General features: G+C 53.4%; 9 protein-coding genes across 9 annotated transcripts; 5 read left to right on the plus strand and 4 right to left on the minus strand.

Annotated features, from left to right (window-relative positions):
• Positions 1 to 2,816: 2,816 nt before the first annotated feature.
• J4E83_008498 (uncharacterized protein) lies at positions 2,817 to 7,255 on the plus strand (the record flags this gene model as incomplete). Its single annotated transcript, XM_049335395.1, has 3 exons — positions 2,817 to 3,809; positions 4,537 to 4,703; positions 4,753 to 7,255. 3 exons carry the CDS (start codon positions 2,817 to 2,819, stop codon positions 7,253 to 7,255), a joined length of 3,663 nt encoding a protein of 1,220 aa, XP_049185402.1.
• A 2,882-nt stretch (positions 7,256 to 10,137) lies between these two features.
• Positions 10,138 to 11,751, plus strand: J4E83_008499 (uncharacterized protein; the record flags this gene model as incomplete). Its single annotated transcript, XM_049335396.1, has 1 exon — positions 10,138 to 11,751. One exon carries the CDS (start codon positions 10,138 to 10,140, stop codon positions 11,749 to 11,751), a length of 1,614 nt encoding a protein of 537 aa, XP_049185403.1.
• Positions 11,752 to 12,196: 445 nt separating this feature from the next.
• Positions 12,197 to 13,289, minus strand: J4E83_008500 (uncharacterized protein; the record flags this gene model as incomplete). The annotated part of the gene is made up of 4 exons (XM_049335397.1): positions 12,197 to 12,621; positions 12,690 to 13,030; positions 13,087 to 13,141; positions 13,223 to 13,289. The coding sequence occupies 4 exons, from the start codon at positions 13,287 to 13,289 to the stop codon at positions 12,197 to 12,199; spliced, it is 888 nt and encodes a 295-aa protein (XP_049185404.1).
• A 431-nt stretch (positions 13,290 to 13,720) lies between these two features.
• On the plus strand, positions 13,721 to 14,093 carry J4E83_008501 (uncharacterized protein; the record flags this gene model as incomplete). Its single annotated transcript, XM_049335398.1, has 2 exons — positions 13,721 to 13,808; positions 13,885 to 14,093. The coding sequence occupies 2 exons, from the start codon at positions 13,721 to 13,723 to the stop codon at positions 14,091 to 14,093; spliced, it is 297 nt and encodes a 98-aa protein (XP_049185405.1).
• Positions 14,094 to 14,256: 163 nt separating this feature from the next.
• Positions 14,257 to 15,190, plus strand: J4E83_008502 (uncharacterized protein; the record flags this gene model as incomplete). Its single annotated transcript, XM_049335399.1, has 3 exons — positions 14,257 to 14,283; positions 14,340 to 14,364; positions 14,415 to 15,190. 3 exons carry the CDS (start codon positions 14,257 to 14,259, stop codon positions 15,188 to 15,190), a joined length of 828 nt encoding a protein of 275 aa, XP_049185406.1.
• Positions 15,191 to 15,847: 657 nt separating this feature from the next.
• On the minus strand, positions 15,848 to 16,895 carry J4E83_008503 (uncharacterized protein; the record flags this gene model as incomplete). Its single annotated transcript, XM_049335400.1, has 4 exons — positions 15,848 to 16,657; positions 16,720 to 16,745; positions 16,812 to 16,821; positions 16,869 to 16,895. The coding sequence occupies 4 exons, from the start codon at positions 16,893 to 16,895 to the stop codon at positions 15,848 to 15,850; spliced, it is 873 nt and encodes a 290-aa protein (XP_049185407.1).
• Positions 16,896 to 17,274: 379 nt separating this feature from the next.
• J4E83_008504 (uncharacterized protein) lies at positions 17,275 to 18,759 on the plus strand (the record flags this gene model as incomplete). Its single annotated transcript, XM_049335401.1, has 3 exons — positions 17,275 to 17,351; positions 17,624 to 18,251; positions 18,301 to 18,759. The coding sequence occupies 3 exons, from the start codon at positions 17,275 to 17,277 to the stop codon at positions 18,757 to 18,759; spliced, it is 1,164 nt and encodes a 387-aa protein (XP_049185408.1).
• Positions 18,760 to 19,717: 958 nt separating this feature from the next.
• On the minus strand, positions 19,718 to 21,508 carry J4E83_008505 (uncharacterized protein; the record flags this gene model as incomplete). The annotated part of the gene is made up of 1 exon (XM_049335402.1): positions 19,718 to 21,508. One exon carries the CDS (start codon positions 21,506 to 21,508, stop codon positions 19,718 to 19,720), a length of 1,791 nt encoding a protein of 596 aa, XP_049185409.1.
• A 1,255-nt stretch (positions 21,509 to 22,763) lies between these two features.
• Positions 22,764 to 25,303, minus strand: J4E83_008506 (uncharacterized protein; the record flags this gene model as incomplete). Its single annotated transcript, XM_049335403.1, has 4 exons — positions 22,764 to 23,255; positions 23,301 to 24,739; positions 25,074 to 25,105; positions 25,215 to 25,303. The coding sequence occupies 4 exons, from the start codon at positions 25,301 to 25,303 to the stop codon at positions 22,764 to 22,766; spliced, it is 2,052 nt and encodes a 683-aa protein (XP_049185410.1).
• Positions 25,304 to 25,391: the final 88 nt, after the last annotated feature.

Consider the following 25,391-nt stretch of genomic DNA (forward strand, 5'->3'; position numbering starts at 1 on the left):
CTTCGGGTCGATCCTGCCCGCCTCGGAAGAGCTGGTGGAGCTAGCCCAACCAACCACCCACATTTCCACGACGCGTCTCCATACCCTGGACCCATCACTTAGGCCGTCGACAAAGCATGAGCCTTCACACGTGCTGCAATTCTACACTCGGCGGTAAAAGAACGAGACGGTACAGATACAGGACGACAGCTCTGCTCGATCGCTCTGTCTTTGACCCGTGATGCGACCTGCGGCACGTCTGGGCGGCGGCTAGTCGTCACACACCAAACACGCGCGTTGACACACGGTACAACCTTTCCCGCTGCTTGCTTGAACAACCCTGTTCGACTCAATACGGAGGTCTCTACTCGCGACTTTTGCAGTTGAACCTCTCGGTATCGAACACAGCTTGCCAACAATACTCTACGCCGGGAAGTATATGCGTGCCCAAGGCCCGCGCATAGCGCACAAGTCATTCAGCTGTTCCTAATCCCATCCTTCGCGATAGCTGTTCGCATTCGGTCCGGTCCGCGCTTTGGCTTCCCAGGCATCACGGCCGTCCCAAGGACCGGCATGAGGATGGGCGGCTATCGCACAGTCTACCTACAATCCATCGCATACGGGGAGCGCAGAGCCAATACTCTAGGCTGCTAACGATTACAATTCCAGCCTCTTACTCAATCCGTCCTTGATCTGATAGCAAACACGAGCCGTAATCCAGCCAGCCCCTGGCCGTGGTGGGTGTTCGATTGGATATCGAGCTGTGGTATGAGCACGGTGTAGCTAAAGCGATATGCAAGCACGGCACATACTTCTCATGAACTCAACAGGTCATGATCAATTGTTTATATCCCTTCATGTGGAACTATTTCTAGTATGCGGCACTCATTATTTTTACTCACTCTCTATTCTCTCATTCGCTTCCTGCAGCCCTGCGTGCCTGGCCGGTCCAGAGACAACACCAGGAATACATTCTTTATTAATATCTATTCGTAAATAACTTTGGATTGCACTTATGCGGCTGCCTTACCGGTCCATCAGCAGCATCCAGCCACTCCCCAGCATTTATACCACCTTCCCAGCCAACTACGGGGGCTCTGACTCAACAAACACATCTGGAATTCATTCGGGAACATGCCTAATCAGAAAGATCGAGGATGGGATCGAGGCGGTCCCTCTCGAAAGGAGTAACATTCTCTCGGCTCCTATACTCAGTCCAGATCAAGAAGAGAAAGAAGTCTTCGTGCCATCATGGGACGAAGCCGATAATTTCAACAAGCCTCTGCCTAAACTTCCAGGATGTATATGGCAGCGAATGTCTCAGCGGCAACGTATCTTCACTCTGCTGATTTTACAATTTCTGATGCTCCTTACGATCGGGCTGAGTCTTCTGGCCGTCAAAGATCGATCTTCAACCAGGTAAGCTGTACGAAGTCAAACCATAAGGACGCCGTTAACATGGAGTCTACAGCGATGAGGATGCGATCGCACACGTTACTAGCAATGGCCCTTCAAGTACCAACATTACCAACAACCTCCGACGTGGAATCTTTGCGTTACCTGTTGAACTTCCGCAGCAGCAGAGTATGGCATGTCTGACAAGCGAGGATCAAAATGCGTGGCAATGCGCGTCTGAAACAACCTTTCAACTAAGCATACTTCCAGCTTTGGCGGGCAACGACAGCACGATCATGATAGCGGTGGGGCCATCGGGAAGCAACGACATCGTCCGCCATGGCGAACGCATACCGGTCATTCCACCTATGGAGCTACTAGCGATTAACGGTACTGAGCGCGAAGACGATTTCGCCTATCACTTCCGCACCACCTACGACAAGATTGTATTGCTCAGCCAGGATGAGTTACCTCTGGCTGGAGAGCCACATGTGCATGCTTCGACGTCAAATACTCCATTTCAACCTGGGAATAGTTTGTGGCAATGCATCTTCAATGAGACGACTGTTGAGGGTTACATCTACCCTACCAGAGTTACGACTGCTAGCGCTACCAATACTGCACCAGGCACGGTCGATGTGGATAATTCCACTACGCTGCCGGATTTCCCCTACGCCGTTGAGTTGGTCGAGGAGTGGACGCCAAATGGAAAGACCCCTTTTTGTTCGAAAATGACTATGAAATCGGACGGTACCCTTGCTCCACTTTCGGAGGAGGTGATGTTGCGTTTGGACAATTCTAAGGGTAATGTTCCAGTCTCCACATCGCAACCTATGGGACGTATTAGGCATCGAGAGCAACGGGAAGAGGCGCATTTGAGCCAGTGTCAGTGTCAATGGGTGGTCAGCTGACGCAGGGTTTTTCGATCTTACATTCGACAGACAATGCCATGACTCCGTCAAAATCGTCTTCTTTGCGCTGGTCCGACGTCTTCATTACATCTCCATTTGGGCATGCTTACATCAAAACATTACCAAAACAGCTTACGTGTCTTTCTCCGCGAAGAACAGGTGGTCGATTGAATCTTGGGTCCATGGGTCCACCCAGGACCCTTTTTCCTGGGTACACCCGCACATGACATGCCACACTGAGTAGACGATCAGCGAAATTCGTAATTGCCCTGCAGACCTCACAGCATCTACCGCGTCCAGGCTCCTCCCCGATTACGTTGTTCCATCGTCGGCAACCGATGGTACATCACTGGGCTCTATCTTTACTCACTCACTAAGCATTTTGATTGTCTGAAAACTGTCTTGCACGCCCACCTGCATTCAATCATTTAGCAACATCGTCGAAGATTGCGAGGACAGGGAACGAGTTTTGCGTCGCAATCATCTACTATACTATCGAAACCAGATCAAGCAAGATAGCCTTAGCATACAATGGTTCCCAAGGTCACCGAATCCAGGCGAAACTCCTCAGCACGAGATCTTCGTACACAAAGCAGAGATGTTGTGCCACCAAGGACTCCCGAAATCATACAAATACCTGGCCGGTTCAGCGCGCTTGGAACTGATAGCACGATAGCAGTAGTGGGAAGGAAGCAGGAGACTCGCGCACGAGTAAAGGTTGAGCCCGAGAGTCCCGATAACACGGCATACCCATCCTCGCCAGCATCTCGACGTCGAGACTACAGGGAAGAAGCGAAAGTAGTCAAGCCCGGAGGGCCTTCCTCTCGTCATCACACAGTTCACATCAAGGTCGAAGATAAAGCCGATCTCGAAACACCACCACATTACCCATCCTTCACAACAGCATGGTCTAAATCTCCGCTCCGCGTACCAACCCCCCTCGCTGAACAGTTCTACCGATCTACGGTAGTCAAGAAGGAGAGCGATGTTTCTCTAGTACATAGGGATGTACTGTCACTTCGCAGCCAGACTTCAGGTCCGTCGGTTAGCTCGAGCTACAAGAGGTTCGCTGTCGAGACTTTCCGTGACTTCGATGCGTCACACCCAGCCTCCAAAGTCAAGATAGAAGAGGAACCAGAAAGGGGATACTATGTCCCGACGGGAGCGAGCAAAGTCAAACATGAAGCAGCATCCTCCTCCTCGGACGTCCACCACCGCCGTCATACACCAACGAATTATGCCGGCTCATACTATAAAGCGCCCGTAAAAGAGGACCCAGCATCACATTCTTCACCCGACCTCAGGCGTACACGAAGCCATTGCACCGTCGCGCCAACGCCAGAATTACGCTCCGAGACCAAATTTTCTTACCTTCAACCCATCACACCCACACCCTTCAGCACACCCTACGGTCTCGTCAACCCCTACCCTCCCGATCCATCAACATACCTCATCCCCGGGTCCCTGATCGAAGGAGTTCAACGGCGGACAAAATGGGGCCAGAGAGATAGACGAACGAAGCGGGTACCGCCAGTTCTGCACCCACGAGGTGTGCCCGCAGCCGAGGGTGTTGCTAATGATAAAAATAATGCTACAAAAGTAGGAGGGGACGGGATTGGAAGTGGCGGAAAGTGTGCATGGTACAAACTTTCGCTTTGCAAATGCTCCAAATGGATTAGTTGTATCAAGGCGAAGTGCGAGCGAGCTGCTAAGAAGAAGTGGTGGCAGAGGAGTAAGCAGCATCAGTACACCACGGAAAGGAGGGAAGACAGTGGGTTTTATGTTGTGAGGCGGGAGATTGGTCCTAATCTCAGGGTTACGGTCCGAGATGTCTGAGCTACGTGTAAGTGGTGGTCGGCTGTTTCTAGGAGTCAACGGCGGTGACGTATGGGATTGGGCCAGAACAATGTCAGCTTTGCTGCCGTGGAGGGGCTTGGGAAGGCGCACTCGGGGCCGCGCAGACATGTCTTGTTAACTCTGTACATGATTGGCTCAGATGTTGCACCAAGCCATCTTCATGAGGTCACAGGCGCAATAGCGGGATCAAATCAACAGTGACTGCCAATAGTAAGCAATCGATATTGTGGCAGCCAATGCAGAAGGTGCAAGGCTGAACTTGATTCTCGATTTCTGGCCCCCACACCTTTATTACACAGCCCCTCCAAACCGCGCGAGGCTGAAACTGCGATACTGCTAGAACAAATGGCAATGTACTCTTTACTCACAATGTTTTGCTTTCTGGACTTGCCAGGCTTCTGCCACCTTCCAACGTACCACGGACCATTGCGGTCTTGTCTTCGCACCACTGGACGTGCCTCATGTTCGCCATCTGACTGGCATGAGCTCTCAACGATATAACTCAATCGGCGTGCCCGGCAGCTTTTCTTGGGAGTTGGAAAGGGATGGGTCTGAGTACCGGTAAGCCACGTTCTGTGACAAAACCTGGCTTCGCAACTGACATTCGCAGTTCGTATGAAATCACTGCGCAAGTCTCCTCCATCAACCTTCTTCCCGAGCAAAATTCCGGCTCCGAATACGCGCACCAGAACAACGGAGACACTGTTCAATACCAAGAGCATGCTAATGCCGTTCCGTACCGGCAGCATGCGAGTATCGGTCCGTACCAGCAGGTATACTATGCAACTGCGCTTGATCGCCTGTCCGAAGGTCTCTCAGAGAATCTTGCATCTGGTCTCACATCAGGGCATAGCGATGATGCCGAGTTCAGTAACGCGCAGGATATAGACTCCAGTTCATTCGGTCGACCTCTTCGGCGCTTCTACTTCCGCACGATAGTCGGTGTCCTTGGTCCGATAATCATATTATCTTATGTCATCATCGTCTGGCGAGTATACCTTGCCCCACTCCAACCAGACTCGACGGTAGCCTTTGGACCACCGGGTGCCAAGTGGGTGTTCTACAGTTGGTTCGTTGCCGGGGTCATTGGCCTAAGCTTGAGTCTTTACGGGCTGGCTGGTGCGGAGGCTGGCATGCTCATGGAACGGACATGGAAGGTTGAAGATGCCATGCGTCTTATGTTGCATGCCGATAACACCTGGTCTGGTCCCGGTGGCTGGATGAAAGCCCTAAAATGGGTTGTGCAAACACGCAGAGTACGCAGCCAGCAGACCAAGCTCCCTTCTCGGTTGTGGTTTGTTCTCGCACTTCCCAGCTTGGTTGTATTCGTGGCATGGCCTTTGTCAGGCCTCTGTCTTGAGATGACTAGTGGGTTTCTTCACGGCAAGCCAGGGCAAGGAGCCAATGTTACTGGATTCATACGTTCGAACTTTAATGCTAATCCTGGGGGTCGCAGGCCGTCTAGAGGATCCTATATCGGCGCCCGTGTCCTAGAGCACGGCGCTGTATACACGTCTGAAGGCTTCGATCGATCGCAAAGCGAGTTCCTACAGAAGTTCCCGGTGGTACTCCCAAGTACTGAGGGTGTCCAAGAAATGTTTCTGGCCGCCCAGGGTGAAACTCCCATTGAGGGTAACGCCTGGGGTTTGCTGTTGCATTACGACTGCAGAGTCGTAGACAAATTATCCGATTTCTATCTTTTGAAAGATCGCCGGTCCTCAACAAATGTCTTTGGGTCGAAACGCATCATGTTTGGTTTCGCACCCGTGGAATCTTCCCGAACTGTGGACGATGACTTTCCCGCCGACGGCCTCACTTCAGAGTCAACTCCCACTCCGTCTCTAGTACCGAGCACTGATCTAAACTCAACCTACCAAGAATGTGTTGCATTTGATTACACTAAACAAGTCAAATATGCCACGTACCGTCTTCAAGACAATACTACAATTGTTGAGGTCGCCAAAGAGCCACGGAGCGGCCGAGCAGATGGGGCTATTGGAGACAACCTCAAGTGGTCATTAAACATGGATGCAGTCATAGAGACTGCATATCAATCCTGGCAACCACAAACAGCGTCGGAAAACGAGCCGCCTTGCGGCTGGCTCAATGAAGCAAAGAACCCGTCAACGTCCTACTGTTACCACGATCTACAAGAGAACGCGTCGGAACCGTACCCGGGCATCGACAAAAAGAGGGTTTTTGAAGTTCTACTATGGCAGAGACTTGAGTTTCTTCCAGGTGCTCCGTTGGCCCAAACAATCTTGAACAATCCCATCATTCGTAGTATCGAGTCACTGTATGGCGAGTATGTTGACACTGGCAACCGAAACCTCACAGCCATCGGTGCATCCTGTACATCAAGCAGCAGTGTAGGCTCAGCAAACATCGATGGTGTGCGTTCTACCTACTCCAACTTCCAGCGGACCGATACCCCGATACCTGTTCGGAAAGATGACTGCGCGAAACGTTTTGGAGCAGAGACACTTGCGTGTACACTCGCCATTAACAGAGACGGTTGGTTGAAGTGGCTTTTTGATTCGATTGGCCTGCCTGTACCACTCGACACATCTGCCGAAGGCGATGAAAGCCATATCTATGGCAATTTGCGATTTAACACTCAGCTCGAATACCTACAAGCCGACCAACTTCGACAGGTACTTCTACAAGCATACTCCACCTATGCCATCAAGCTCATGTACAACGAAGGTCGAGAGTTCATAGGCGCCAACATGACACGCCTCAAATCACGCGTCCCTGACCTCACCGCTTTTGTCGCTGGCACCGTAATTGAACCGGGCGTTATGCCAGCCGCTGTTCCTGTTGCTTTATTTGGATTGTGGGCGTTGATCAGCTCAGGTCTTTGCCTTGTCTATGGCTTCCGGCGACGATGGAGCGCGATTCTGGATGGGCATACAGTCTTCAGGCTTGGGGCCGAGTTGCAGCAGACCTACCGGGCGAAGCTTCAGCGGTATTCTACGATCGCTGATATCGAGGAGTGTGAGGCTTTGCATGAGATTCCGGGGTTCGTTGCTGACATGGATGCTGATGACAATGTGGGTAGGATTGGGCTTATGGACGGGAAGCCGGCTAGGAAGGACAAGTTTTATCGGTAGTGAATGGTGTAGTCAATGTTGCATATAAAGTACTGTGCAATAGCAATTACCCATAAGGAAGCACTTATGAAAAAAGAGAAATTTGATCAAAACGTGTCTTTTTCGTCAAAAAATCTAGTATGCGTATCGAACGCTCTACAACTGAAATAATATTTACAATCAACGTAATGTCCCCTTGCGTACATTTTCCTATATCATCAGAACTTCCGTCAAGCGATCTAGAAAGCAAGCAAGACGGCACCCATCATAGCACCGACAAGACCACCAGCCTTGACATGGCTCGCCGCACCAGTGAACTGCGATGGTGGGGCAGAGAAGGTAGCATTGCCAGAGGGCTGAGGCAGCGCACCAGTAGGCGCAATTGATGGCACAACAACACCAGGTGCGGACCTCGTGTCGATCTCCAGACCAGACTCGGTGGGGTAGGGAGGAGATGAAGTTACCGCGGAAGTGATCAGACTGGAGATGGGCACGGCAGGGTACTCAGTCGTGAAGGTGGCGGGTGGTGCGTTGGTGATTGCCGGGGGAGCGCCGGTGACGGTGACGGTAGCAGTACCGCACTCGCAAGGCTCATCTTCGCTGTCGCTGCCGGTAGGAGAATCAGGGCTGCCTGACTCTTGGGGGACAGCAGCGCCGCCGGTGGGGTAGTTGAAGCCAGATCCGCCGTTGCCGCCCGCTGGGACAGCGGGAGGTGTGGGCTTCGCTGCGTCGCTCTCCGTGCAGGTAGTGGATGCACCAGAGGGCTTCGAGTTGGAACCACTGTCAGAACCACCAGTGGCGGCAGGGGCGTCGATTCCAGACTCGATGGGAGCTCCGGTGGCGGCAGCGGAGTCCTCGATGGCTACGCTGTTGACAGGAGCACCCTCTGTGTTACCGGCATCGATGACCTTGATGGACTTGAAGTCGCCAGTCTTGTCGGTCCACTCATACTCCTTGCCGGGCGAGTAGTTGATGACCTTGATGCTCTTGACAGTCATGGTGAAGGGCGCATCGTCGTAGGTGACGTTACCTCCCGCCCATTGACGAGTGCCCTCGTCCTTGGAGTCACCACCTGGCCAGTTTCCAAGACGAACATTGCAGGGCGTTTGGGGGTAGTTCTTGCCGCCATTGGCATCGGCGAAGTTCAATGTGCGGGTAGGCTTGTCGTCAACAATCCAGGTGAGCGATTCAGAAGTCCAGTTGAGAGCGTACTTGTGGAACTCGTTCTGGTTGTTGAGTGCATCGGCCTCGATCATACGATCGTAGGTGGTAGTGTTGCCCTGGCTGGTATTAGTTTTCGGGAAAAGACTTTGCAAATTGTTGGTCGCGTACCTTGCCGAAGTAGTTCTGCTGAACACGGCTGTCTACGCCACCAATCCATTCCCAGTCGACTTCATCCAAGTTGTCAGACTGAAGGACAATTGAAGAGATAATGCCGACGCCAGGAGCTGCCTTCATGACGACCTCAACGTATCCAAAGTGAAGCATGGCCTCGGATCCAATAGTGGGAGCATCACCCTTCTTGGCAACGGTAAATTCAGCGCCCTCGGGTCCATACTTCAGGGAACCGGCAGTCTGCTTCCATCCCTTGATAGCGTCCTTTCCGGCAGTGAAGTCGGTCTCCCAGTTCTGGGGCATGGCAGGGTTGTTAGGGCATTTCTTCTCCATGGGGTTGCAATCAGTGAAGGTCTGAGCGGTGGCCAGAGCAGCCAGCACGCTCGCGGTAGAGTATGTGGAGAAACGCATGGTGGGTATCTCGGTAAAGTCTAGTGGTTCGAGATAAGTTGATAAGACAAAAAGAAGTAGTCGTCCGAGATGTGCTGTACGGCGTCGTTTCACACGCAAGACACAATGTCAACAATGCGTAGAGTGGTGTTAAGGAATGTAGTGCTTCGCAAGCGAGCGTTGAAAAGAATGTAGTGACTGAGGTCGACCTGCGTCCAGAGAATCGACTGAGAGAGTGTGAAGTATGAAAGGTTAGACAAAGAGTGCAGGCCAGTGCTGCGTGTCAGAGGAGCACCGACTATTAAAAGTCACGAAATGCTATACGAAGCAATCTCCCCTGCGCGCCAGGACGCGCATCAGCGGCCAGCGGCCGAAGTCCATGCGGCTTCTCAAGCCCATGCAACATGTCTCCAGTTCAAGCGCTGCGTAGACCTGAATGGTCGTGATGGCTCTCCTGAAGTGTTTCACCAGCCGTCTGTGGAGACTAGGGCGTGTCAGGATAGTCGAGCCGCGGAGCCCGTTCTGGCGGCGACGCCGCAGGCGCCTATCAGAATGGAGAAGTGCCTGGCATCATCTGGCTCATGTTTCTTCTTCCCAGCCACTAATTCTTATGCTTTGGGAGTTGGCCGGCTGCGTGGATGTGGCTGTGCCGCTGCGCCCAGCAAGTGGGAGGGATTGACGTTTCCCGTCATTGCGATGCGCACCTGGGCAGCCCTGACAGCTGGAGCGATGCGCGCTCTCCTATCTAATCTTGGCGATCATCCGTCTATCAATGACGTCTCTTCAACGGCCGGTTGCAAACATGTCGGCGCATCGGACGCGCGGAGAGGTTGCAAAGGGGCATGTCTGACAGGTGCAGTTTGGTAGGCGGCGCAGTCGCTCCGACGCCCGGTGCCAGCCATGTGAGATGCAGGTGTACACGGGGCGCTACCCAGAAATAGCTAGTAAGCTTTTCACTTGATTTTTTTCTGGCTACCAAGATTCACAACTGAAGCCGAAGCTCACTCGCGCCCGTGGGCAGGGCTCACTATCGGCACGTGACTCGTCGCTACACCGCCTTCAGGGCTCGCCCCGCCGTTGCCCCTCGGTGGCAGAATTATTCGAATTTCACGTGTGACGAAATATACATGCCCATGCCGATCCTTCAGATCCTGTAAACATTCCACACACAACCAACCATGGCCACCACCGACGGAGGAGTAGAGCTGCCACAGCAACAGCATGAAGAAGTCGACCAGGTCGAAAAGCCTGTCACAAACGAAACGCCAACCAACGACGATGACAATGAAATTGACGACCTGTTCGAGGAAGACGATGAGATCGTGCCAGAACTAATATCAGGCGACCACCACGACTTCACCAAAGCCTACAACCGCCAGCGAAAGCTAAACGACACGAACATCCCAGACGATCACAAGCCCAAGTCGAATCCACAGAAGCCGTCCGCCAACACAAACGCCTCCATCGACGACCAAGTCGCCTCACTCGCGAAGCATGCGGGCAAGATTCGCCTCACCGGGCGCATGACGGGTGCGTCCGGGGGTAACGCAAGGGACAAGGACAAGGCAGACCGCGCGACAACCGAACAAGTTTTGGATCGGAGGACGCAGATGATCCTGCTGCAACTCATAAACCGCGGCGTAATCTCAGAGATTCACGGTGTCATCTCCACGGGCAAAGAAGCCAATGTATACCATGCGATGACCGAAGCCGCAGAAGAGGACGCCGACCCCATCCACCGCGCCGTCAAGGTGTACAAGACGTCCATTCTCGTCTTCAAGGATCGCGCAAAGTACGTCGAGGGCGAGTTCCGCTTCAGACAAGGATACAACAAGAGCAATAACCGCGCCATGGTACGGATGTGGGCAGACAAGGAACGCAGGAATCTGGCCAGAATACACGATGCAGGCATTCCATCACCAATGGCTCATGCGCTGCGGAACCATGTTCTTGTCATGGGCTTCGTGGGCGACCGCAAAGGCAAGGCAGCGCCCCGTCTGAAGGATGTGCGCTTCGAGGGTCTCACAGCAGAGGAAGAGGACGCGAAGTGGACAAGTCTATATCTCGAGATGCTGGCATACATGCGCATAATGTACCAGACATGTCGTCTTGTCCACGCAGATTTGAGCGAGTACAACGTCCTGTACCACGAGGGCAAGCAGTGGATCATCGACGTCTCGCAAGCCGTCGAGCACGACCATCCTCGCTCTCTCGAGTTCCTGCGCATGGATGTCAAGAACGTATCTGACTTCTTCCGCTCCCGCAACGTCGAGACGCTTAGTGAGCGCAAGGCCTACGCCTACATTACAAGTGCCGCAGGAGCGAAGACTGTCAAGGAGCAGACGCAGATGGAAGAGAGCATCCGCAGCCTCCTAAGCAAAGAACCCTTGACCGAGGAGGAAAGGAAGAAAGAGGAAGAAGACGATGACGTCTTCCGTAACCAATACATCCCCCAAACCCTCGAGCAAGTCTACGACATCGAACGCGACGCCGAGCTCGTCAACGCCGGTGGTGCCTCCGACCTTCCCTACCAAGCCCTCCTTGCCGACAACGTCGTCAACAACGGCTCAGATGCATCCGATGCTGAGTCTGACGATGGTAGCTCAGGATCTGAGGTTGATCAGAGTATCTTCGACAAGGGACCTAGCCGTGGAAAGAAACATGTCGATCATGACGAGAAGGTGGCGCATAAGAAGGCTATTAAGGAGGAGAAGCGTGAGAAGAGGAAGGAGAAGATGCCGAAGCATATGAAGAAGAAGTTGGTGAATGGAGGTGGGCACAAGAAGAAGTGAACGTAGATATCATCTGGTATTGCAGTCTTTTCGCGATCGCGTGGTATTGCTAAGAGCATATGGATAGGAGCACCGTATTCAGGTGCACGTCCTAGTTTGCATGCGGCATAAAGAAGGAGCATGAAGAGAAGAAACTCAGAAAGCCATCGCAGCAGGGTCATTCTAGGGCCTGAACAGCCACTTTATAGCGCTGCTTCAGACTCCACTACGCAGAAGTTCGGCTCTCCTGAGTCGTACCTGATTCACAGCCACCTTAGGATACATGCTACCATGTGTAGGCCAGGGTCCTGGGTACGGCTCGAGAAAGGAAAGCTGCTTTGTAGCAGACCTTGTCGAGCACAAATGTTCGGAGTCTACCCCAGTGCGCTAGATAGATGCGATCGAAGTTGTTGAGGTATTATGAATCGAGTATCATTCCATGAATTATTCACATCTTTCGTCTCCCTTATAGCATGTTCTTCCTCCAAGCTCTCGTACCCAGCTTCTCAATCTCCGGTACTTCGACTGGGCCCCTAACATCCTCATCTTCCAGTGCTTCTACAACCGCCTCACCCACCAGATCCGCTTTCAGCGGCTTAATTCCACCTGCACCCATGAGCCATGTCAGCCTTCCTCCAACAGCACTGTTTATCATGGCAGCCACACCGCCCGCTACCGCAATGGGGAGTGTGAATGTACGGCTGCTGTCGTACATGAAGGGCGCGCGAATGAAGATCGATCGCATGGTAGGGAAGGTAGATGCGATGAGGGACTCGGCTTCTCGTTTCGTTGTGATGTAGCGGGCGGGAAGGATGGGTGTGCCTGCTGCGGCGGAGATGTAGAGGTAGGTTGGGACTTTGCGGGTTGAAGCTTCTTGGGCTAGGGAAACGGCTGTTCACACAAGATAGTCAGTTGTATGTTCAACTAGGACACCAACGGCAATGCCTTTGCCAACATACCAGTATCCCGATTCATAATCTCATACGTAAGCTGCCCATCGCTCTCCTGCGGCCTCAACTTCTCCCCCTCCTTCCGTGTGAGCGGATTCTGTGTTCCGGCCTTGGTGCTGCTGAAGGCGCGTTGTAGTCCTTTGATTGGGCTCTCCCGTCCGCTAATTACGCCTTTGTAGTCTGCTTCTAGCAGTATGCCCATGCTGTGTATCACGGCATCTGCGCCTTCGAGATGCTTTGTGTAGGACTCGGGGTCGAGTATGTCGCCTTTTTGCCATGAGACCTTTTCGGACCAGTCGGGTGGTGTTTGCGAGGAGGAGACCGAGGACCAGTGCGGTGTGCCGGAGCGTCTGGGAGGGTGTTAATAGAGGATTGGGATGGAGCTGGGAGGGCGATGTGGGCGTACGAGATCGAGGTTACGCTCCAGCCTCTGTGTGCTGCTGCTCTACATATCCGGCTACCTGTTTGCTATATTAGCTAGCTGTTGTGCTGGTGTAGAGCTATTGCTCGAGCTAGCTCGGGGGAATTCCTCAATTGCATACCCAAGAAGCCATTGCCGCCGCATACCACGAGTTTCTTCTTTGCAGCTTGTGCTGTTGTTGAAGCCATTGTTGTGTTGTGTGGTGGTTGATCAGACAAATGGTCAAAATGTTGTCTGCTAGAGCAACGGCTGATGGAAAGGGACGAGTGCTGATGTCACTCCACTTCGCGTCTGTCGCGTAAGATCGAACAGGGATATGCGGAGATGCCGTTCACCTCCGCGTCTTGCATGTAGGTCGCGTCGTTGCTCCATGTCAAGACGTATTTTAACAAGACATGCAATTGAACCAGAAAGTATGAACGTGTTAATAGAACTATGGCGTTGTAAGGCACGTCGCACTCGCGGTTCTGACCAGTAGAAAGAAAGTCCATGTCGTCATGACGCTTCATATTAGCGTACGGGAGCTCTCATTCAGAGCCAAATGCAATATGGTATTGTATCTGCTGTACTGTTTCTCGCATCTATCCAGATAAAATCAACATCCATACAACAAGCTATCATGCAGGCCTTCAGAAACCTCTTCAAGAACGATCTCGTCCTAGTAGGCACGAACCTCACCGTTGTAGCCGGCTTCGCGACATATTTAGGTATTGCGCCTTCTCCCCAAACACACTTTTATTGCGAAGCGCGTAATGTTCTGGTTCTAACAGCTGTATTCTACAGGCTCCCGGGTGACGAAGAAGCTGGATCACATGGAGGAGGAGCAGGAGGCGCGTCTGGATGAAATTGAAGGAACGCTACGCGGCCACATTGGGCTGATTGAGGACTCGCTGGACAGGATCGAGGGAAAGCCGAATGCTGGAAAGCAAGATAAATTGTATAACCAGAGGACGAGAGATGAGAAGGGAGGTGGGAAGGGACAGGACAAGTAGGCGGGGCGGGCTGACAAGGATTAGCTGTTAGCCTGCGTGCCTGCATGTCGGTGCCAGTGGTAGCTTGACCTTTGACCGAATACACGACTTTATCATTTGCGCAAACCACTTCACACAGCATACAAGACCGCGCCTGTTGATCTCACCCCGTGCGACTGACAAGATGCCTGCGCCCGCCTCAAATAAGCGCGTCAAGGCAAGTCGGCCGCTTCGATACAGCTGTAGGCGCATACTGATGATGGGCAGAACAAGCGCATCAGTCGCAACCTCAGTAAGACGCAGCAAAACCTATGCGCCGGATCATTCACTCATTCTGCGTAGTAATCGGCTCCGAAGCCTGGCAACTGCCCCCAGTAGGCCACCCCGACCGTCCCAAGGGCGTACCCGATGACCACACGAAGCGCTGGACCGTATACGTGCGCGTACCCGACGGCGACCCTGACATCCGAGCCTGGCTGAACAAAGTATCGTTCAAAATATTTAACACATATGAGAACCCGCTGCGCATGGTAGAAAAGCCACCCTTCGAGGTGACCGAGACAGGATGGGGAGGTTTCAACATCGACATAAGACTGCACTTCCAGCCCATCTCCGGCGAGAAGGCGCAATATCGGCAACACTTCCTACAACTAGAGAAATACGGCGACGAGAAGATGCAAGCAGAGCAAGAACGAACAGGCTGCGTGCGCTCCGAGTTCCTCGAGGTGGTGCAGTTTAACGAACCCACCGAAGCCCTCTTCGACGCCCTCACATCGGAAGACCAGTGGAACTACCTCATACCCGCCGGCAAGGGCGGCTCTAAGAAAGCCTCGCTCGGTGCAAACGGCAGGCTCAGGCGCGGTCTGCCGAACGGCGAGCGCAGCGCCCAACTGCCGGAGAAGGGAGCCGACGAGGTTCCTTTCAGCCAGGAACAAGAGCAGGCGCTGCAGGACTTCTTCAAGCAGAAGATGGAGGATGTGGAAAGGCAGTTGGATAAGGAGGCTAAGAAGAAGGAAGAGGTAGAGGCCAAGCTCAAGGCATTGCGTGGTGAGCTGGGGCACGAGGCCGCTCAGCAGGCTGCGCAGCAGGCTAGTGGTGATAGGAGTCGGCGCAGGTGAGGATGCGTGACATAGTCTCACTGCGTTGAGGCCTTGAGCCGCGGATGTCACGGATCCTGCACATGAGTTGGCACAAAGAAGGCTGACAGCATGCAAGAAGGGATCGGAAACGGCGGCGCTAATGCACAACGATATATCTTCGCGAAGCGTAGAGTAGGGAAAACGGGTACCGTCTTCTCGTCGCTTCAGTCGAGCACCGCGCGGCTCCGAACGTATCCCGAGCCGCCGGACGACGACAAGAATCTATTGGGAGTCGTTCGTTAGATTGCGCCAGGTTATGATCCGGACATACACGTATACAGGAGGCAGATTCCGAGGCCTTGTGCTGGCTTACCACCTGCACCGTACTGTACGTTGATGCGAGGGGTGCATAATACGCCGTGTTTCGGGTAATACTATACAAATAAGCCGTTTCCCCCGAACACACGTACTTCTGCACATGGATTGGTATGCCTCTTATCATTCTGATCAGCATACTGCACTAGGTGAATACTCATGATTGTTCTTTGTATTGGGTATCGTATCTCTGCTCGTGTTGTCCGTCATCCCCACCGCCCATGTATGCTCCAACCATCGTAATTCGTAAACGCCCGCAAATGCCAGACATGCCTACCGTAGCCAAAACACCTTGAATGCAAACACTTTCGGATGTGAAAATCACTCGACTTCCATATCCTTCGGTTCCTTGGGCTCTTGCGACTCGTGGAACTGAATGGCGTCGTCAATGTAACTCAGCACTGCACCCAGACTATCCTCGTCCTGCACATCCAGCTTGAGGAACGAAACCATGCTGAAGCCATCGATAAGCTCCGCGACAGCCTTGTTGAGCTTATGAAACGATGACCCGCTCATAAGACTCTCAGTTGACGCCGGGTCTTTGTATTTCCTCTCCTCCTCTGGCGTGTGCTTCTTGCGCGCAGGATCGTCCTCAATGAGATCCGCATCGACATCGACAAAGCGCTTAAGATCGCGCTTCGCTATCTGCCCTTTGACCAAATCCATCTTGCTCAGTATATTGATATGCGGCATCTCCAGCATCATCATCGCGCTCATCGCAGACAGCGTGCCAGAGAAGAATTTCGGCCGATCGATAATAAACGTCGCTTCGAGGAGGTATGCGGCGCACATGCGGATGTTGAGGGAGCCCGTCATGAGGTGCTTGACCAAGCCCGGTAGTATGGGTACATGTGTGTAGAGTTCGATTTGGCCAGGCATGTCGAAGACGATGAGGTAGTCTTCGGTGACTTCTTCGAGGGGGTCCGTCAGCCAGTCGAGGTTCTCCATGAGGAACTCGAAGCAGTATATGAGCCCGCCGTTGGGACCGAGGCTCATTTCTTCCATTACATCTTCGAGGCTGATGAGGTCTTTGATGTCGAGGTCGGGCTCGAAGGCGAATTCTTCGGCGGCGGGGTCGAGGTTTACGTAGAAGCAAGGGCGCTTGCTGTTCTGGAGGTGTTGGATGAGTGCCTAAAGATTGGAATACCAGGTCAGTGACGTCTCAAGTCAGTTCGTACATGGATATCTCTTACTGTGCAGAAGGTTGACTTTCCCGCGCCTTAAGATATGGGTGAACGAAGTTAGTGATGTCTCATACACAGTCTGTACACAAGATATATCTCACCCGCGGGGCCCTTTTCTCGTTAGTATAAGATTATTCCACAAAGAGCAATCTGCATACCATAACCAGGGTGCCGTATTTACTCATCGTCGCAGTTGAGCTCTCAGTTGATCTGGCGCGTCACTTCGGCTTAACACAAACAGCGTCGGTGCTTGCGGGCGGGAACCTTTTCTGCCATGGACCCTAGCGTCATAGACGCGGTGAGGGAGATGTGGGGAGCGCGTCTCATTGGACAGACAACGGGCCATTGACCCTTGACAGATAGAGCGCATGGCGTGCTAACGACGCGAAAGCTAGGGCCGTAGGTGTCCGTTTTTTCTGCGCCCGCGTTGTTCGGTACTTCTCTGCTGCAGATAAATCACCCCTCACCTTCGCTCCACTGCTCCTCACTATCTCATCCTCCCATACATAAGTCGAAAGTCTTCAAACTATCATCCCACGATTCCTGTCGCTCTCAACCGCCAAAATGACTGTCACCAACGGCAAGGGAAACTCCACATTCCTATTTACATCTGCGAGTCTCCATATCCTTATTGTGCAATAGTATGCTAATGCCGTGTAGGAATCTGGTACGTTACGGTTGCAGGAAATGCATATGCGACGTTTACTGACTTCGTATCTTCAATTTTGTAGTCGGTGAGGGCCATCCTGACAAGATCTGGTACGTACGCTCCTTCCAGTGCTTCAATTGCTCTCAGCGCCGTTGTTCGGTGCGCGACAAGACACGTAACGCTCGGCGCGATAGACGGCATACCCCACCCGCTGAAACCGGGAGTTTCTACAGCTTCTTCGGGACATATCTGACTGTATGCTAGCGACCAAGTCTCCGATGCCATCCTCGATGCCTGCCTCAAGGAGGACCCCCTCTCCAAGGTCGCTTGCGAGACCGCCGCTAAGACCGGTATGATCATGGTCTTCGGTGAAATCACCACCAAGGCCCACCTCGACTACCAGAAGATCATCCGCGGTGCCATCAAGGACATTGGCTACGACAGCTCCGACAAGGGCTTCGACTACAAGACATGCAACGTCCTCGTTGCTATCGAGCAGCAGTCGCCCGACATTGCTCAAGGTCTCCACTACGAGGAGGCTCTCGAGAAGCTCGGTGCTGGAGACCAGGGTATCATGTTCGGATATGCCACCGACGAGACCCCCGAGCTCCTTCCTCTTACCGTCCTCCTCTCCCACAAGCTGAACTCGGCTATGACCGCTGCCCGCAAGGACGGCTCTCTGCCATGGCTCCGACCCGACACCAAGACTCAGGTCACCGTTGAGTACGCCCACGATGGCGGTGCCGTCGTTCCTCTCCGCGTTGACACCGTCGTCGTGTCTGCCCAGCACAGCGAGGACATTACCACTGAGAAGCTCCGTGAGGAGATCAAGGAGAAGATCATCAAGAAGGTCATCCCCGAGAAGATGCTCGATGACAAGACCGTCTACCACGTATGTCCACAAACCTCCATACGTCCGTCCAGCATACTAACATACCCAGATCCAACCATCCGGTCTCTTCATCATCGGCGGTCCCCAGGGTGACGCCGGTCTTACCGGACGTAAGATCATCGTCGACACCTACGGTGGCTGGGGTGCCCACGGAGGTGGTGCTTTCTCCGGAAAGGACTACTCCAAGGTCGACCGTTCCGCCGCCTACCTTGCGCGCTGGATCGCCAAGTCCCTCGTCCAGGCTAAGCTCGCTCGCCGCGCACTCGTGCAGCTGTCCTACGCCATCGGTGTCGCCGAGCCCCTCTCTCTCTTCGTCGAGACCTACGGTACCTCGGAGCGCTCCTCTGACGAGCTCGTCGAGATTGTCAAGAACAACTTCGACCTCCGCCCCGGTGTCATCGTCAAGGAGCTCAACCTCATCAACCCCATCTACTTCCAGACCGCCAAGAACGGTCACTTCACCAACCAGGACTTCACATGGGAGAAGCCCAAGGAGCTCAAGTTCTAATTCTAACGCCTTGATTAAGACATAAAGGTGGGCTTGAATCAACTTCAGCCCAACCGTTTTCAAAGTTAATAAACGCGACGACAAATGAGTCCGTCGCGCAGTCAGTGAGTGAGAAAGATTTGCATATCTTTGGGAGGCGGGTAAATGAGCCTTTTCAACAAGTGTTTCAACGGCGTCCACGGGGCATTACAACTATACCCACATGATACCAGCCCGTTTGTACTTTCCAAAAGTTTCCTATGCGGATTTCCTTTTCATTTAGATCGGCCTAGGGCAGGCTGTAGATATACAGAGCTTCAACAATTGTTGGACCGCAGTACGTTGTCAACACGTACGTGAGGTCGTTTCGCGCGCTAGTTCGCGAAGTTGGTAGTGGTTGGGGAGGATGGGATGTAGGGAGAATCAATCAAGTGCCAGCGAGTCCGCGCTGGAGTCTTTGATTTCGGCGCGGGTAGCATGGTGCTATACCGACGAACTCGTGTCTTTGTGTTGCCGTGAGGTGAAGTTGTGTACGACATGGTGGTTGACACTCGTCATTCGAAGTAAGTCTGACCATGTTGCTTGCTACAATAGATTCCAGCAACCACATCGTCTATGATGGTAGAGGCCCTTGAAACCTACATCAACATGAGGCCTTCGATGACCACTCGTTTGAGTCTACTCCCAAGGACAATGACAATGAGTAAGAATGTATTTATACAAATAAGTTGAAAAATATCTAAGTAGTGGTATTCTGATTTATAGCCAAGGTGAGAGTGTGGAAACCGTTCCATCGCCGCTCTATCCAGCAGCGACACTAGCCATGTAAAAAAGGGCTATCCAATCCGACTCCAATATTCTATGCTCTTGCGACTGCCATGCTCGTAAAGGTATTCTAATGCCAAAAGGGTAATAATCGTAATCATCCATCCATGTCCCGTCTCATTTCATCTCATCTCATCTCATCTTCCATCTGACCTCAGCCACCAACGACACTCCCACTACCCACACTACCACCAAGATCCCAGTAGTTTCTCGATGACCCACCGCTTCTCTTGCTCTTCTTGGTACTCTGACTGGCGCAACTAGAGCTACTCCTGAGTTTAGTCTTGCTGCCACCGGTCGGGGGCGCGTAGTATGTAGCAAAGCGCCGTGACTCCCTCGAGTGAGACGCGGACGACGTGGGGAGTCTGCTATCGGTCGTCGTCCGGTTTACCAAAGGGTGGTGTTGGCGGATGATGGCTGCTCGGCGGGCGGAGCTGAGGTTGTCGTTTGTGGTTGTGGAAGGAGCGCTGGCGGTGCGGAGCGGTTGTGGTGGGGGGATGGTCTGCGAAGACGAGGGAATGCTGGGGCGTCGTGAGGAGAAGCGTTTCATGAGAAAGTTGAAGATCATTTTGACGTCAATATCGCGTTCCCAGTACTCGCGCTCTCGCGCTAACTCGTCGGCGATGTTCGTGGTGGGGGCAGGAGGGATGTGGGATGAGGTTGCGGCTTCGGTCTCGGAAGGTTCTTCTTCGATACCCCATAATGATGCTTCGCTACAGGTGTGTGAAGTTTGGGCGGGAAAGGTGGGTGCGAACTGGGCCGAGGCGGGAGATGTGGTGGTAGGTTGTGAACTTGCGGTTTTATAGGATAGGGGTTCGGATGCGACTGTCGTATTCGATAGTACGGGTGTAAGACCTGCGTAGTCTGGCACTGATTGTGTTCGTTGGTATGTAGAGAAAGCTCCAGGGTGCTCAGAAAGCTGGTTGACCAATGTTCCCAACTCCTGGGCTACCCTCTCAAGCAGCTTCGTCTGCCAGGTATCATCTGAATACCGGGACGCGTCGATACCTGCTTCTTGCAGAGCTTTGTCTGCTGAGAACTCGGCAGGCGTTCCAGGCGTAGGCGTGGCGGCCTCATCGGGTAAAGACTCTCCGAAAATGACTGAGAGTGTGTCTTCGTCCAGGCCGATCAGATCCCTGATCACCCGTCGCGTTATCCGTTGCCACAATGATAGATTCTCCGTGCCTTCCTCAGAAGATTCGCTCTGTACGTCCGATACAGACTGCGCAGTAGGCGGTTTTGTGCCCACTTCCTTTTGCGCATCAACCCGACTCGCTCCCGTACTGACCATGCTCATTCGCCGCCTCCGTCTTGTCTCTTTTTCAATCTCTTCCAGTAACGCTTTACTTTGTTCGAGCCTCCACCTTTCAATGCGCTGCCGCTTCTCTTGTTCCGTATTCGTATCCTCGTGGTCGTCGAGGACTGAAAGGTGCCGCTGCACACTGGATCGTCGCCTGGGTGCCCGTCGCTTTTGTCGCTCGAATTGCCACATGTGTTCCTGCATAGTCGCATTCGGCTTGAATTCGCCCAATCCGTCATGGGTCGGTAGCACAGTATCACCGCTCTCTTGCAGCCTGCCTACCGGCGCACCATATTCCGATGGCTCATGGAACGCGTGTAGGCCATCATCTAGGCTATCCAGCTCCTCTTCCGTCCCAAGAAATGAGCCAACTCCATCGTCTTGTTCGGACCGCGCAGCAGTCTCGAGCGAGCCAAACTCGCTGAAGCGTGACAGACCAGCTGTCCGTGGGGTTCGGTCGGTCGAGGTGGTGTGTGTGCGGGTGGTAGCAGAAGGCGCGGTCGGCGAGAAGAGGACCCATTCCTCCGATTGATCAAGAGGTCTGTTGACTTGTAATGAGGTCGTTGCGGGTTCGGTCGCGGGTTCTGGTGCTTGGTAGGATAGCTGCCTTCCGGGCTGCGGTCTGTGCTGCTGTATGAAAGCCATGGTGTAGTAATCTGAGGAGGGCCGCGACGTATACGGTAGTGGCGATGGAGGAGTCAAGTGCTCGGGCAAGGCACGTGGACGTCGGGCAGATAGGATAAATTGTGAGGTTATGGAATAGTATCAACGCGTCGCGTTGGGGGCGGTGTGTTCCTTATCGTCGTGTTGGCCTCATGCCTCGTTGCGACGTTAACCACTACTTCTAGCGGTGGGAGGGGACGAGTGTATGATGCCCAGTATGTCGTGCGCTAGGGACACGCTACTACTGCAGACGGCGGGTGATCAGGCGCAAGTGCGGTAAAACAAGATGTGACGAGTCTACCAGAGATAAATGAAACACGCGGGAGACAGGCGATATAGGAGAGGCAGCGTCCTTGCAAGGCGACAGAGACGTGTAAGGGAGGCTGACCTGCGTCAAGCATGCGGCGAGGGTTACAAGAATAGAGATGCGCGCTCAGTGACCTGAGGTGAACTTCCCTGATAAGAGATAACCAGCGAGGCCCGCTTTAGCAGCTAGAGCACCCCCGCGGCGTCCCACAAATGCCAACTACACACGCCGCACCCTCTGATGATGATGTGATGAGCCAACGATTACTGATTCGCGCCATGTTTCCTGCCCTCTGACTCTGCGAAACCGAGGAAGGGCCAGCGACGTTTTCTAGCCGTCGCTCAGTCACGCAATCGTGCATGCCATATTCGCTCATGGATTCGCAACCTCCACCCCTTACGCTAGAAGACTGTCAGATCTGCGTGCGGCACCGGGCAAGGTGCAGTCGCAAGCTATTCTCATCACGAACATGACATGATCCCGAAAAACCTTCGTCAAGGCCCGAGCCAGACTTCCTCCATTATGAAGCACCGCATACATTCCATCGCCCGAAAATGCTGCGAACATTTCGCGTCACGTCAGTCATGCCCCGAATGTTGTCCTCTCCGATCATCGCCCCGATTCGGCGATTGTCGCCCGCTTTCGCCCGCTAGACTTACCCAACGCAGCAGTACAAGTGAATGTACTCCAAGCATGACAAGGAACACGTCTCTGCAGATTCTGTCGCGAGACGACTTGCCTATTGAGTCACCCAGTTCCACCGCCAACACGAGAGAAAAATTCTGTAAAATGAACAAGCACGTATGTGTTACGTAGGTATCGAACGACGCTATTCAGGTATAGTACAGATGCCACAAACGCCGTGCAGCTATACAATGAGTGTCAACAAAAGGTCGCTATCAATAATGTCATATCCTCGTCATCGCATCTTCAAGATGCCGAATCATACTCTGTGCCGAAGACGCGTTTTGCGTCTTCCTCATCCATCTCCTCGCCCTCGCCAATGTTCACCCACCTCTTTGTGATCCTAGATTTCTCTCCGGGACGTCCCTTAAGCACACACTCGCCGTTGCCTTGGCAAATTTCCTGCCGCCCTAGATTCTTGAAGCGGGGGCCAAGTGGTCCATTGACGTAATGGTACTGGCCCAAGAAGCGGTATTGTCGGGGGTCGCTGAGTGGGTAGAACTTATCGCCCCAGTGGCCGCCAAAGTAGAACCATGAGGTAGGCGCGCGCGGGTTGAGGTTCGATGCAACAAGACGGTCGGATCGGTAGTCGTACTTGTATGAATACATGTTCATGACAGGGTCCCAGAGAGGGCCCCGATCTGTGACGTCGTGGAGGATGCCACCAGGCAAGACGTACGGATGCACACCTTCCGTAGCGTACATGGCGTGGGTACCGGTTGCAGAGAAACCAATGGGCTAGACATGTTAGTGTCGCTCATAATGCTCAGAAGTCGAACTCACCCTCTGTCCACTCTTCTCTACAGCGTCCCATGTATACGCTTCTCCAAAGCTATGTTCACTAAAGAACACCGCTTTGGGCTCGCCATGCTGGAACCTGACCACGGTATGTTCCCAGTCGCCAACGTGGTTGCCGAAACGAATGTTGAAGACAGCGTTACCAAGATTGTAGCTGTAGAAGAAAAACCAGAAAGCGTCCACCACACCATCGCCCTTGTCCACAACAACCAACGGCACGGGCGCATCACTTCGACCGCCGACGACTTTCCTGCCAGTGAAGCTGCGTCGAGCATAACGCAGCTCTGATCGCCAGTGTTTATCATCGTCATCAACGAGCTCTTCGCCTTCGGGCAATTCCGAAGGGACTGGTAGACCAGGAGCCGTAGGATCTGGCCGGATGCCACCTCGATCCCTAGTATCGCCAGGACCGACATGCCACCAGCTTGACTTTTCGCCATTCTTGTCCTCCGTGAGATGTCCAGGCACTTTGTGATACTCTTTGTCGTCATCGTCGTCATTTCCATCATTCGGCGCGTTGGGTATGTTGTAATCCGCACCCAGCCAGGACGGGCGGTCCTCGACGTTGTCATCGCTCTGGAGGTACACAAACCGTCCCCACTTGTTAAGGTCACCAAGATCACTAATGTTCGGGTGGTCGCTGGATGCTTGCAGAGGCGTATAGTTCAGATGTGGTGTTGTGTGAATCAAATGTTCTGCCATGTCGCCCGGCCAGTACTCTTCTCCTGAGAAGAGGTGGATGAGCGGCGCGTGGTCTATTACGTATTGCGGTATTTCGAGTTGCTCTGACGGTTTGTAATCAGCGGGAATGTTTCGCGCATCATTCCAGAAGTCGGTCAAGTTGACGTTGGCCTCCTTTCCATCATCTGTTGTCCTCTGGCTCTGAGCTTTCACAGTCTGTGTGGTCCATTGCGCCTTGTTAAGATGCGCCAGGCCACACATGCCGAACCAATTGCAAGCCTTCCGATCTACCCATGACTGTGACGACGCGACCCAGGCCGCTTCGTCTGCGCGTTCGCTCTCGGGGGTCAGGCTTTCGAAAAGAACGTTTTGGTATAGTTGCGAGAACGAGAACAAGCCAAAGAAGGTACCCGCAGCAGCGATGGCGGGTTTCCAGCCCTTCATCTGAGTGTCGTCCTCGGTCAACGAGTCGTCGGTACCAGCGAGAGATGTGGAAGCGTCTTCAGATGGTTTCGTTTGGGAAGAATGCTGCGTAGGAATATCGATGGTAGGTAGGAAGTGGGAATGAGGAGCGTCCTGCGCAGCGTCTGGGGCTTCGGTCGGAGGATCGGAAGAGTATGTTGCTATCGGGGTGTACTCAGGTACATCTATTGAAGGTATGGATGAAGACGGAAGCGATGACGGAAGGACCGCCTGCAGTGGGACCTGCCCTCCGCCATGCTGGAGGTATGGAACGATGGGCACTGACTGGTTAGCTTCTGTTCACAGGCTCGAACAGGCAAAGTAGGAGACGTTTGGCTCGAGGTAGGAAAGATCTGAAGCCGATACTGCCGGATGGCTGACAAAACGGCAGGCGTGGCTTAACATCCGATAGTCGACAGAGCTATGTGATGCCGGACATGGCAAGTGCAGGGCGCGACTGGCTTGATCGACAGTAGAGCGGCCATCGCACAGTCCAAAGAGGCTTGAAATGGGCTAATGGTGTAGTGAAAAGCGGGGAGGGCGCGGAGGTAGCGGAAAGGTCATGATGACTTGGAATGCTCTAATCTGGCCGGACATGGGCGGAAGCACACTTACTGATGCGAGTAGACGGCCGTGGCCAGCCGATTCTGTGCTAGAACCCGGCTTGAGAGATGTCGGATTGTCAATGTGAGCAAACACTCAGTGCGACAATGGAGCAGGCAGCGCGACAGTAGTTGGCATTGGGGTGGCGCGTACGTTTGGTGTTTGATGCATGTTGCACAGCTGCCGGCTGGGCACACGTCGTCATCCCTGGTTCCAGACGCCGCGGGGACCTCGGCAGCCATGCGGCTCGCAACTTGGCTCCCAGGCACGGCCTGCAGCAATCGCACACCCACACCATGGGGAAGTTAGTCTTAGTTGTGGCTTGTTGCA

The sequence above is a fragment of the Alternaria metachromatica genome (assembly GCF_023757995.1).
Source record: "Alternaria metachromatica strain BMP 0045 chromosome Unknown scaffold_25, whole genome shotgun sequence".
NCBI classification, from domain to species: domain Eukaryota; kingdom Fungi; phylum Ascomycota; class Dothideomycetes; order Pleosporales; family Pleosporaceae; genus Alternaria; species Alternaria metachromatica.